At 40.1% G+C, this 12412-nt stretch overlaps 1 protein-coding gene across 2 annotated transcripts in view; it reads left to right on the top strand.

Annotated features, from left to right (window-relative positions):
* Window positions 1-12412, top strand: part of NUP37 (nucleoporin 37) — a 31732-nt gene that overhangs the window by 12308 nt on the left and 7012 nt on the right. For both annotated transcript variants that reach the window (XM_077828419.1, XM_077828427.1), the window contains exons 5-6: window positions 471-565; window positions 10613-10703. In XM_077828419.1, the coding sequence (XP_077684545.1) occupies window positions 471-565; window positions 10613-10703 (186 nt within the window). The remainder of the gene's footprint in view (window positions 1-470; window positions 566-10612; window positions 10704-12412) is intronic.

Genomic DNA, 12412 nt, shown 5'->3' with positions numbered 1-12412 from the left:
CTTCATGCTCCTCCTTAAAACTCTCTTTTGCAATGATGCCCATAAAAAATAACTTAGAACAGTTAGACTGCTGGTGTGTAAGACCACTGTCTACCACGCTGACCAATACTGAGTCTTTTCCTTGTACTCCCCTGTCCGTGTAGATGTGTTGTATTTTGTCTTATAATTAGACTAGAAACCCTTCGGGGGCAAACAATATCTTTCTGTTCTGTGTTTCTAGAGCACCTAGCACAGTGGGGTTCTGGACTGTGACTGGAGCTTGTAGGCACTATGGTAATACAAATAATTAATAATGGCATAAGTTTCTACTCCTAAATGTAGAACCCCGACTTCATTTTAAATGTGTATGCTTTTCCTGTAGCAATTCCCGAATACATTGTAGAAGCTTCTGGAATGCTCAAATATTGCTGTTTATCAGAATTATTATTTTTATGACTTCAGTGTGAAAATATTTTTGTTCTCATTGACAGATCTTTGATGGCCACTCAGATTACATTAATGATCTGGTATTTGCCCCTAAAGAAGGTCAGGATATTGCAAGTGTGAGTGATGATCACACGTGCAGGTATGTATTCTCTTCACGGTGCGATTGAAATCCTGGACTGCCTTGGATGGCTCCAATGAGGAGAAAAGCTATCCCTTGCTAGCGCCTCCTAGAGGCTTAGGTAGAGAGCCAAGCGTCTATCCTACTGTACCAGAGTCTGGCACAGCATTGCAGATGTAACAGCCAGAGATACTCTTCCTCTGTCCCCTGCAATGTGGCAGGCAGACATCGGGACTGCTGAGCAGCTGCAGCAAGGAAGGGACAGTAGCTACTCAGAATTCCTTGTGAGCTGCAGAGGAAGTGATGGCAGGTTTATGAGGAGGTGGTGCCTTTACCTTCTCCCTTGAGTGGCAGGGCTGACTCAAACACTTACATTTAAAAATCACAGGGGAAGACTCAGGAAACATATTTAATTAAAAATCAAATCTGGTTAGAGCGTCAAGGGCCATAAGTGACCCCAAAACCACAGGTTGATGCCTCTGCGCTAATGGTTCAGTGATAAAATATTCCAAAGAGATGGGGAAGATGTCAGAACAGAGGTGATTTGTGTCGTTTTAAGATGATTGTGTTTTTTAGTTACTGATATAACAATCACACTTAAATAGATCAGTAGCCAAATAACATCCAGAATAATCCCTACCCCTGATTTCTCCATTTAAAAGACTGGGAGCGAGGTTCCACCTGCACAGCCAGAAACAAATAAAATTAAAGTTAGATCTGATATGTGATGTGCATACTCTGGAACAGATCATCATTTCTCCAGTAACTTAAACTAAACTACATTGATTTACACCAGCTGAGGATTTGGCCGTTAGAACCCATGGTAAAAAGTTCAGACAAAATCAAAGACAGACGCACGCACGCGCACACACACCACCCCCACCCCCCCACTTTACCAAATGTTCAGTGGAACTTATATTGTTAAAATCAGCCATATTGGAAAAGCATTACTCTTTTAAATGACAAAGTAAGACACTTGTAGGGTTTATAAACCTAGAATGGGAGTTGTAAACTTAAGAGGGGGGAGCCACATTATTCCTAATTGTTTTTTGTTAAACATGACCATTTAAACTTCTAGGCAATCCTTTTCTAAAGGAATTATTTTTTAAATGTCTCTCACTTTTATGCACAATAGCTGGACTTTCTAATTTATCATTTTGGATGAGATTTTGGTCTGTCTTTTAGGGAAAAAAACTGAAGAGAAGATTTAATAAATACAGTTCAAAAGCTATGAGCACCTTACCTCTGTGAGAAAGGAAGACATTTTCATACAGTGGGCTACACGATGTTAAATTAATTCCCACTGAAAATTCAGAGGTATTACCTTGGTCAGTACAAAGGTCCTGTATTTTTTTCAAAACATACGACAAAAGTCTTTTAAAAATGATACTTTTAAGAGCTACTAAGGAGCATTCCCTTTTCAATCCATGTCCTTGGTTTCTTCATTACAATAGACTAGTACGAGGTGTTTCTTCGGCAAAGAGTTGTTTAAATATTTCCATTAAATACAACATATTTAAGGATGAAAGAAAGAATTGTTTAAATTGTAGTAATCCACTTGACACCAAAAGAATAAAAGATAAGATTTTTTTAATGAAAGTATAACACCACCGAAATTTGAACTCAATAGCTGTGAAAAATAAGGCAGCCACTTTCCCCACTGTAGACGGTAAAGTCTGGCTAACAGCCATGGGAAGAAATGGGATGTATTTGGCCACCTGAGAGTTCTCATATTTTTTCTATTCAAGGGATAGAAACGTGGAGAATGACAATAACATTTTCATTTAAAAATTGAATATAGAGCTATATTCCAAAAATCAAAAGAGATTGCAATCTGCAGGTCTTACAAAGGCCTTGTAAAAATTCATAGAAATCTTACTTAATTTGTTGTATAATTTGCCTCTTCAACAAAAATGTGAACACGTCTATTAGTTGCTCTAGGAATAGGGCATCTGTTGAAATGGTTATGCTATGCAATACTAGAGCAATTAGTACAAGAATACAAAAGGATAAAGTTTCCAGTGTTTGGGGATATTGCTAGATTTCTTACTGTTAGGTTCGCTATAGATACGAACAGTGCTCTTATTCCAACTTACCTGTAGTTAATACAGTAATTCTCAATATACAGCTTTCTGGACTTCATAGAAGTTTCTCTAGGTTTTTCCTATTTTCATCTCTACAACAGTGGATTTAATGCAGTTTTAAAGGCACAAAGTAATATTATTACAATATGAGAAATATTAATTCTGTGGAGATATAGAAATATTTTAGACACTAAAACTTTGTGCTATAATGCTGTCAGAAATATGGGATGGGCCTGATCAGTTCTTGGATGAAGACCTCCAGTAAAAATCTAGATGCTGCTTTGGTAATTCATTAGGTGGTATGTTCCTTGTGAGTCCGGGTTGAATAAGTCCTGCAGTTCAACAATTCCCAAACTGTAGCACTTGCTAAGAGTCCATGATGTAGGCACCCCCTTATTTCCAGATACAAAATTGAAATGAGAATTAATACATAGATTTTTTTCATGAAAGCAGTTCCAGTAATGGTGTGTGGAGTCATGAATAAAAGGAGAAGTCCATTTCTGTGTTTAAAATATGGTCCACACTATTAAAAATGTTGAAAATTTCTGTTCTAATACAGCATTAGGAGGCAATATTCTGCTGGAGGTGCCATCTTTCAGTGAAACTGTCAAAGCTGATTGACCATGGCCATTAAAGATCCTAATCTGCCTACGTGCAGAGTCAACTGATCTATTTTTTTTAACTTCCTCTCCTAAACAACTGTATGTTACACTTGATTCATTTCATTCCAGAGGTAGCTACATTTCTGTGGTGGATGAAATGATCCCTGACAATAGTTTGTATATCAGCTTAAAGGGATGCTGTTGATTTTTAAAATCTCACTTGTGTACGTTCTTTTGTAACCTATAATGTAGGTAAATAGGAGATCTTGGAGTTTGCAGGGAGCTATTTTTCTGGATTTTTCAGTTTTACTTTGTGCATTTGGCAGCACAGTTTTCCCTGTATAATTTGTCAAGCAATTTCCCATGTACTTTAGGTGAGTCTTTTTTTCACAGAAGAGGAGAGAGAATAATTTTTAAAAAAAATTGAAAATGTAATGGTAAAGTTACAACAATTAATGGAGGGCCAATAGAGGCAGGTGTCATACCGGAAACAAATGTTAATCATAATTATTACATTAACCAAACTTTAAAAATCATTTCAGTGGTAAACCATGTAAACTAATGTGGAATATTTTAGAACAAGTAAAAGCAAAGTAATTATGCACAACATTTTTTTTTATTTTTTAATATCTCTTCAAAGAATACTCAAGCTTGGGCACTGATACACTTCCAGCTGAGAGCCCCATACTGTTGTTCTAATGGAAAATAAAACTGCAGAATTTGATTTTGGATGTTATCTCACTGCTTGTCCAGAGTTTCAGTTGGCTTTTCACGCTCTATCAGTGCTTCTCAACCTATTTACCATTGTGGGCTGCATATGTGGTTCATGATATGTTATGTGGGCCGCATCCAATACTACCTATATGACCCTGAGGTTGTCACATGTGCCGCAGCTGCATGCTGATTTGGGCCTCAGGTTGAGTACCAAGCTGAAACTCAAGTATGTCAAAGGGTTCTGAATACACTGCTTAGCACCAATTTGCTGGGAAAGGATTCCCTTCTTAGAAGGGTTGCAGTTGGTCAGTGATGCTGTCATGTGTTAGGATTGGCTGTCATCATCCAAGGCTGGGGTCAGAGACACAACCTTCCTACTCCAGCACACACAGCAGCACCCACCTACCCACCCTTATTTTTTATATCATGGCAAAAGATATATATGTAGCAGGCTCGTTCCCCCTGTTTTTGTATGTATATGGTGTTGCTTTGTTGCTATATCTCAGATAATTTCTCATTTCCATTCATTTTGGACTATTCATGCCAAGATGCAGGCTGTTTCATTGAAATGGACTCTAGAATTTTATGTTGGTCATAATCAGGTTCAATCTTTTTTTCTTTTTGTTTCATGTGACCACAAATTTTGCTAGTGCATCCTGGCAGCAAGGGTTAGATTAGCTTCTTGAATGGAGATATGTGGGAGAAGGATTGACATCAGGAAGGTGTGTTCTATTGTTAGAGATTGGATTTGCTGGAATGCCAAAATGTAGTGCAATGTTCAATGGTTTCCCAATGCAGTAGCTTGCCCAACACCACAAATCTTGGTACATCTGTGTGGTCTTTGAACAGTTAGTTTGCTCGGTATTATAAAAACCAAAATGAAAGAAAGCCAGTGATGGCTCCAAACTGCTGTTTCTTTCCCTGGTCCTTCACTTTTGTTAAAACCATTGCCAGGACATGTTGTTCCTGGGTGTCATTTTGTTAATTCAATAAACATTGCAGACTCTTGGCCATAGTGTACGCAAAATTTCTGCCTGTCCTCATTTGTTCCTGCCTCCTGCAATGTTGAATATCTTTGTCACCACTCTTATTTAGTCTTTATAGCACATGTTCAAAATTATTCCTTTTTTTTGGGGCCAGAATTAAAAAATGAGCAGATTTTTATTGTACTCTGTATTATTTTATCCTTACCCTATTTATTCTGGCAGAACACCACCTCCAGTATCTGGAATGCATTGATACCTCTTTTTTATAATGCTACCAAAACATTTCTTCTTTAAGGACTGAGACTTTTCAAATCCAAGGCTTGTTGAGCTCATTCACCAAGATAGCTGTTATGCATTGTAATGGATTACAATGGAGAAGGAATTGGAATAAGATTAAAGATTGTGACATAATGAAAATATTTCCTGATTTTTGGATTCCATAGTCTTCTACTCTGCCCATTTTTTGTTGTTGTTGTATGCATCCTAATATGTCCCCCAGATGTGATTCTGTTTAGCTTCTATTGCACTGCTATTTGTGGTCATTATGAAAGTTTAAACCTGTCTCCTATGTACAGTATCTGATAATCCTGGAAAAGTAAAAGCAGTTTCCGAAACAAATCTTTGGAACTTAGTTGAATAAGCTTTAATTATGAAGTTATTCAGAAAGAAACATTTCAGGTTAATTTTGTGCTATTAATGTAATACTAAGTAACTGGGGGGGTTTTAATGAAATGTGAAGAGTTTCCTGTGTGACATTGTTATGATTTGTACTGAGGATCATGAAGTGGTAGTGAGAACTTTTATTCTAGACTGTAAATTCCTTAAAAATGAAATCACCACATTTAATCTGTTTGAAAACTACCTCATGGACTTTTTTCTAAGGTCACTCACTGGCAGAAACAAAGTTCAATTTCTCAGTATGAACATCTTTCAAAAACACTTTATTTAAAAGTTTTGAGGGATTTTTTTAGTTCACATTAGGAAGGAAGTACGTTAATATCTAAGAGTGGTAGCCGTGTTAGTCTGTATCAGCAAAAAGAACGAGGAGTACTTGTGGCACCTTAGAGACTAAAATTTATTTGGGCATAAGCTTTCGTGGGCTAAAACCCACTTCATTGGATGCATGCAGTGGAAAATACAGTAGGGAGATATAGATAGATAGATAGACAGTGTGACAGGGTCGAGCCAGATGGCTACAGGAGAGTAATAGAAGGCAGATATATTAGCCCCAGGCTAAGTATGTCCCTTTTCCTTGGGTAAGGTAACAGGGAATGTTCCAGAACAATCAGGAACCTTCTGGAGACAATTAAGACAGGCTGATTGGCTGCAGGTGTTCTAATCAAGCTTCTAGAATCAATGAAGGAAGGCTAATCAGGGCACCTGGGTTTTTTAAAAAAAAAGGAGCTCACTTCAGTTTGTGGTGTGCGTGTGAGGAGCTGAGAGCAAGAGGCACTAGGAGCTGAGAGTGAGAACACGGACTGTTGGAGGACTGAGGTGTACAAGCATTATCAGACACCAGGAGGAAGGTCCTGTGGTGAGGATAAAGAAAGTGATGGGAGAAGGCCATGGGGAAGTAGCCCAGGGAGTTGTAGCTGTCGCACAGCTGTTCCAGGAGGCACTCTAGACAGTTGCATTTCACAGGGCCCTGAGCTGGAACCCGGAGTAGAGGGCTGGCCCGGGTTCCCCCCAAATCCTCCCAACTCCTGGTCAGACACAGGAGAAGTTGACCTGGACTATGGGTTCAGAAAAACGGCCACGCTAAGGGCTGCCATGAAGCTCCAAGGCAAGCAAATCCACCAATAAGCACAAGACCCACCAAAGTAGAGCAGGAACTTTGTCACAATAGATATATACACACACAAACACACACACAGAGAGAGAACATGAAAAAATGGGTGTTGCCTTACCAACTCTAATGAGACTAATCAATTTAAGGTGGGCTATTAGCAGCAGGAGAAAATAAAACTTTTGTAGTGATAATCAGGATGGCCCATTTCAAACCATTGACAAGAAGGTGTGAGTAAAAGTAGGGGGAAAAATTAGCCTGGGGAAATAGTTTTTACTTTGTTTAATGACCCTCCCAGTCTTTATTCAAGCCTAATTAAATGGTGTCCAGTTTGCAAATTAATTCCAGTTCTCATTGGAGTCTGTTTTTGAAGTTTTTTTGTTGAAGAATTGCCACTTTTAGGTCTGTAATTGAGCGACCAGGGAGGTTGAAGTGTTCTCCACCTGGTTTTTGAATGTTATAATTCTTGACGTCTGATTTGTGTCCATTTATTCTTTTGCATAAAGACTGTCCGGTTTGGCCAGTGTACATGGCAGAGGGGCATTGCTCGCACATGATGGTAGATTGGTAGATCACATTGGTAGATGTGCAGGTGAACAAGCCTCTGATAGTGTGGCTGATGTGATTAGGTCCTATAATGCTGTCCCTTGAATAGATATGTGGACAGACTTGGCAATGGGCTTTGTTGCAAGGATAGGTTCCTGTGTTAGTGTTTTTGTTGTGTGGAACCTATCCTTGCAACATAGCCCGTTGCCAACTCTGTCCACATATCTAGGACCTAATCACATCAGCCACACCATCAGAGGCTTGTATTTTAAGAATTACATCCTTGCAAAAGATTTTCTTCACAGAGTAATGATTAAGTTATTTTAAAGATTAAAAAGGCTCCCTGTATTTGAGGTATGCAGTGCAGTTGTAGCCAGGTCAGTCCCAGGATATTAGAGTGACAAGGTGGGTGAGGGTAATATCTTTTATTGGACCAACTTCTGTTGGTGAGAGAGGCAAGCTTTCAAGCCAAATAGAGCTCATCATCAGCTCTGGGAAAGATACTCTAAGCATCACAGCTAAATGCAAGATCTGGCCACAGCACTCTTACTGAAGGAATATCTGGACTCATAGAAACCATCCTCAAACCACTCACCACACAAAGGACCAGCTTCCTCTGGACACAATTGACTTACTCCACAACGTTAACAACCTGCCTCAGAACAACATCCTTGCCACCATAGATGTCACTTCCCTAAACACCAGTATCCCCCACAATAACAGTATAACTGCCTGCCTCAAATATTTACAAGACAATGGACAACCCTCAGATATTCACCCGCAAGCTCATTGCCAAATTCATTAATTTCATCCTCACCCATAACAATTTTACATTCAACAGCAAACATTTTGTCCAAACAATGGGAACTAGGATGACTCCCCAGTATGCCAACTTCTTCATGGGCCACCTTGAAGACTTCCTGGCCAAAGCACCACAAAACGAGTGATAAAGCTGAGATACATGAGTGATATTTTCATTCTCTGGACAGAAGGTTTAAACTCCCTCATAGATTTCCAGCACCTGACAACCACATCTTCAACAACTACCACCTCACCATTAAACTTTCTCTGGAACACTCCTACACTAACATCAGCTTCAACAATGGAACCCTACATACAACTATATACAAGGAACCCACAGATCACCACACCTACCTTCATTGATCCAGTAACCGCCCCAATCACACCAAGAAATCTGTTATCTACAGCCAGGCACTCAGATACCTCATAATATGCTCCAAGGGGAATCCCCCCAACCTCTCCAAGCTCATCATCAGAAGCAAGCTCCCCCAAGACACACCAACTCAAAGTGGTGCCAGAACAACAGATGTAAAACCTGCAGACATATGATCAGCATCCCCCACAATACTCCTTTCAAGATCCATGGATCCTACACGATGCCTATCATAACATTTGGAATACTTGGTCTACTGCACTAAATGCCCCAATGACAACTATGTGGGTGAAACCAGAAAATCACTACACCCTTGAATAAGGTCACACAGGAAAATGATAAAAGACAAAAACACCCTATCACCTGTAGGTGAACACTTTTCACAAGCAATCATTCTATATCTGACCTACTCTCTACCTTGAATGGTCCCTTAGAATATGTGCTAAGATTCAAGTGGATCCCCCCCACACACACCCCAGTGTAGACCAGGGCTAAGTGAGATAGTCTCTATTGTTATGCAGAAAAGAAATGGGCAGAAGAGATGGCCATATTGTTCTCCCATAGGACTCATGGAAGATAACGTGCCTAATCCTACCATTTCAACACAGAATAAACCAGATACAAGTACAGCACTTTGCTGTTTACAGAGTAAAGGAGAGAGCATAAATTTGTCTCCACACCTAATAACCTCATTCACAGCTGGGAAGAAGACAAGATGGCATGCTCCCTTAGCCAAAATGATTCACCATCCTCAGTTATATTGGTAATTCTCTCCCACACAGTAAATACACATGAAAAGTGTTGATTTGACTTGGAATATCTACAAGGCACAATTTCTGGCAGTGGAAGAAAGTACTGTACATTTCTAAATTACCTAATCAAGCAGATATTCCATTTTTTAAAACACTTGTTAGTTTTTTAAATAAAGACACCGATCCCTCAGGATTGGAAACTCTATGATTTCTACAGGGAAAACAAATATTTGGTCTGCTGTGGTTTGGCATAGGAAGCTAACATTGTTCACTAAATGTGTTTACTTTACTTCGTATCTATTTTGTCTAGATTTGTGATGTATTATTTGAGAGTGTGTTGAAATCTCTTACATTTAAAATATTAAGCACCCTGGAAGTCAGTGAAAGTTCCCCTAGAATAAACAATAAAAGTGTGTAACCACTCAACTCTAAAGTCTATATAGAGCATTTTATTTAAAACCTTATGAACTGCCGTATTTCTATAGCCTTATGCATATGTAAAGAATATACATATCCACACAGTACGAACTTACCGTTTTAATGAGTATAGTTTACAATGTGATGTCACGCCCATATAATTGAACTATTTATTTTGAAGAAAAAGAGGGCAGGAGCTTTAGCTATCATCCTGTATTGTGAAAGCATCATCCATGTTTCGTATACAGTAGAACTTCAGAGTTACGAACACCTCGGGAATGGAGGTTGTTCGTAACTCTGAAATGTTCATAACTCTGAACAAAACATTGTGGTTGTTCTTTCAAAAGTTTACAACTGAACATTGACTTAATACAGCATTGAAACTTTACTATGCAGAAGGAAAATGCTGCTTTCCCTTTATTTTTTTAGTAGTTTATGTTTAACAGAGTAATGTACTGTATTTGCTTTTGTGGGGAGGGGTATCTGCTGCTGCCTGACTGCGTAATTTCGGTTCCAAATGGGGTGTGTGGTTGACTGGTCAGTTCGTAACTCTGAGGTTCTACTGTATAGCATTATAGGTTTATTTCACAGAGTGGCTCCCAAATTATGGTTTGGGGTGGGTGAGGGTCAAGTGGGCCACTGATGATGAGAGAACACTTCTTTGTTTCCATCCCCTAGTTAATTATGGCGGGAGAATGCTTGAATATAGGAAGAGAAATCACTAAGGTAGTACATTATTATATCCTAAAAATTACATTCAGACATTTGGGTCTGACCCATTGAAGTACTCCGCACTCACAACTCCCTTCAACTTGAGTAAGATTTGTAGGTGTTTGACACCTCTCAGTATCAGGCCTTCTGTTAGATACTTTTGTGTTCAAAAGATGGAGTACAGATACCAGATCTCCTCTGCTTCTGGCCACCTCTCTGTCAGCAGGCTAAGGCTGGAAATTAATGTTTTTACAAACAGCAGTAAATACTTTTTTTTTTTTTTCCTTTTTTATTAGGGTTTGGGACTTGGAAGGAAATCAAAAGGCATATTTTGTTCTACGTTCCCCTGGAATGAGTGTGTGCTGGCATCCTGAGGAGGCTTTTAAGGTTGTACTTCGTAGCTTATTTTTCTTAAATCAGTATGTAAATGTGTGTCGCTTTTCTAAACTATAGAAGTTTGAAGCTATAGTATGATGAGTTCGCTGTAGAAGCACATTCTGTATTATTCTTCATTATCAGCAGAGTCTATAATTTGACTGGTTCTTCTTCAAGTAGTGTCCCTGTGGGTGCTCCACTGTAAGAGTGTCTGTGTCCCTGCGATGCTGATCAGAGAACTTTGGTAGCAGTCTCCATCTGGACCAGTGGAAGCTTCCTGAAAGTGGGGGGCCACCAGCACCCAAACTGTGGCCCTGCCCCCTTATGCCACCCCTTCTTCCTGAGGCCCTGCCCTCATGCTGCCCCTTCTCTCCAAGGCCCTGCCCTTGCGCTGCCCCTTTTCCCTGAGGCTCCGTCCCATGCTCGCTCTTCTCCACCCCCCCACCCCTTGCTTGCCCTTACAACTGATAAAAAGTGATGGGGCTGTGGCCTCCAGCCCTCTCTGTTCCAGCACCTCTGGTATCAGTTCAGCCCGCGCATGCACTCCTCCATGCCTACCACGAGGCTAGCTAGCGTGCACACCTGATCCCTCCTCAGTTCCTTCTCAGCAGCTCCTGACTAGAGATGGCACTATAGCTGTCCATTCCTGGATTGTTAACTCGCTTAGAATTGCTAATTGTAGCTTCTTTTAAAGCCTCTTTTTCTTTATTTGCTTCATTTATATTTTATTTTGGCCATTGCCTTTAAAAAAAAAAAAAAAGAAGAAGAAGAAAAGAAGAGGACTTTGTCTTCTGCTAACCACTGTTGGGAGGTCCTCGCTGGACAAGAGTATGCCCGGCTCCCCAGGCTTCAAAAATTGCCTCAGTTCTAAGGAATCTATCCCAGTGTCTGACGGACGCTTGCAGTGCGTTCGCTGGCTGGGAGAGAAACACATTCCACAGAAATGTGGCTTGTGTCAACAACTGAAGCCCAGATTCAGGAAAGACACAGAACTGAGGCTCAAATTCCTACTCATGGAGTCAGCCCTTCAACCTCTGGAGTCCCAGCAGGAGCCCTTACGGCAATCCTCTACTTTGAAGGGAAGTGAGCCCAGGGAGATGCCTGCGAGCTACTCACATAAAGCCTCTAAGGAAGGGGGATAATCTACTGATACTTTCTGTAGTTGTTGTCCCTTTTGTGTTAGCCTAGATAAATAGCCTGGGATTTTAATTAATTTTGATTTCTCAGCACACCTTCCACATTCTCTTCCACATTTGGAGAGAGGTTCAGATCTCCTATCTGAGGTCTCTCTTTAATGGAGCACAAAATCCACGGAAGTGGCTGTCATATCGTTCCATTCTCCGTTGGAAGGTTTCTGAGTATTTGCTCATGCTGCAACTTCCAGATTTATCATTCCCAAATGTCAGAGAAAGAATGCCAACTTGGGATTTGAACTTAGTTCTTAATTCTCTTATGAAACTTCCGTTTGAGCCACTAGCTACTTGTTTGCTTTTAAAACTTTCCATGGAAACTATCTTTCTAGTGGCAGTTACCTCTGCTCAAAGAGTGTGTGAATTAGGGGCTTTGATGGCTGACCTGCCTTATACTGTCTTTGAGGTAAAGGTATACCTCAGACCACATCAATGATCCTACCAAAGTCGTTTCTGACTTCCATATCAATTAGACTGTTCATCAGCTAGTTTTCCACCTTAAACCCCATCAGAATGAGCTGCCCTTCATGC

The sequence above is a fragment of the Eretmochelys imbricata genome, chromosome 1, assembly GCF_965152235.1.
Source record: "Eretmochelys imbricata isolate rEreImb1 chromosome 1, rEreImb1.hap1, whole genome shotgun sequence".
In the NCBI taxonomy this organism is placed as follows: Eukaryota; Metazoa; Chordata; order Testudines; family Cheloniidae; genus Eretmochelys; species Eretmochelys imbricata.
This window is presented reverse-complemented; position numbering and strand designations above follow the sequence as displayed.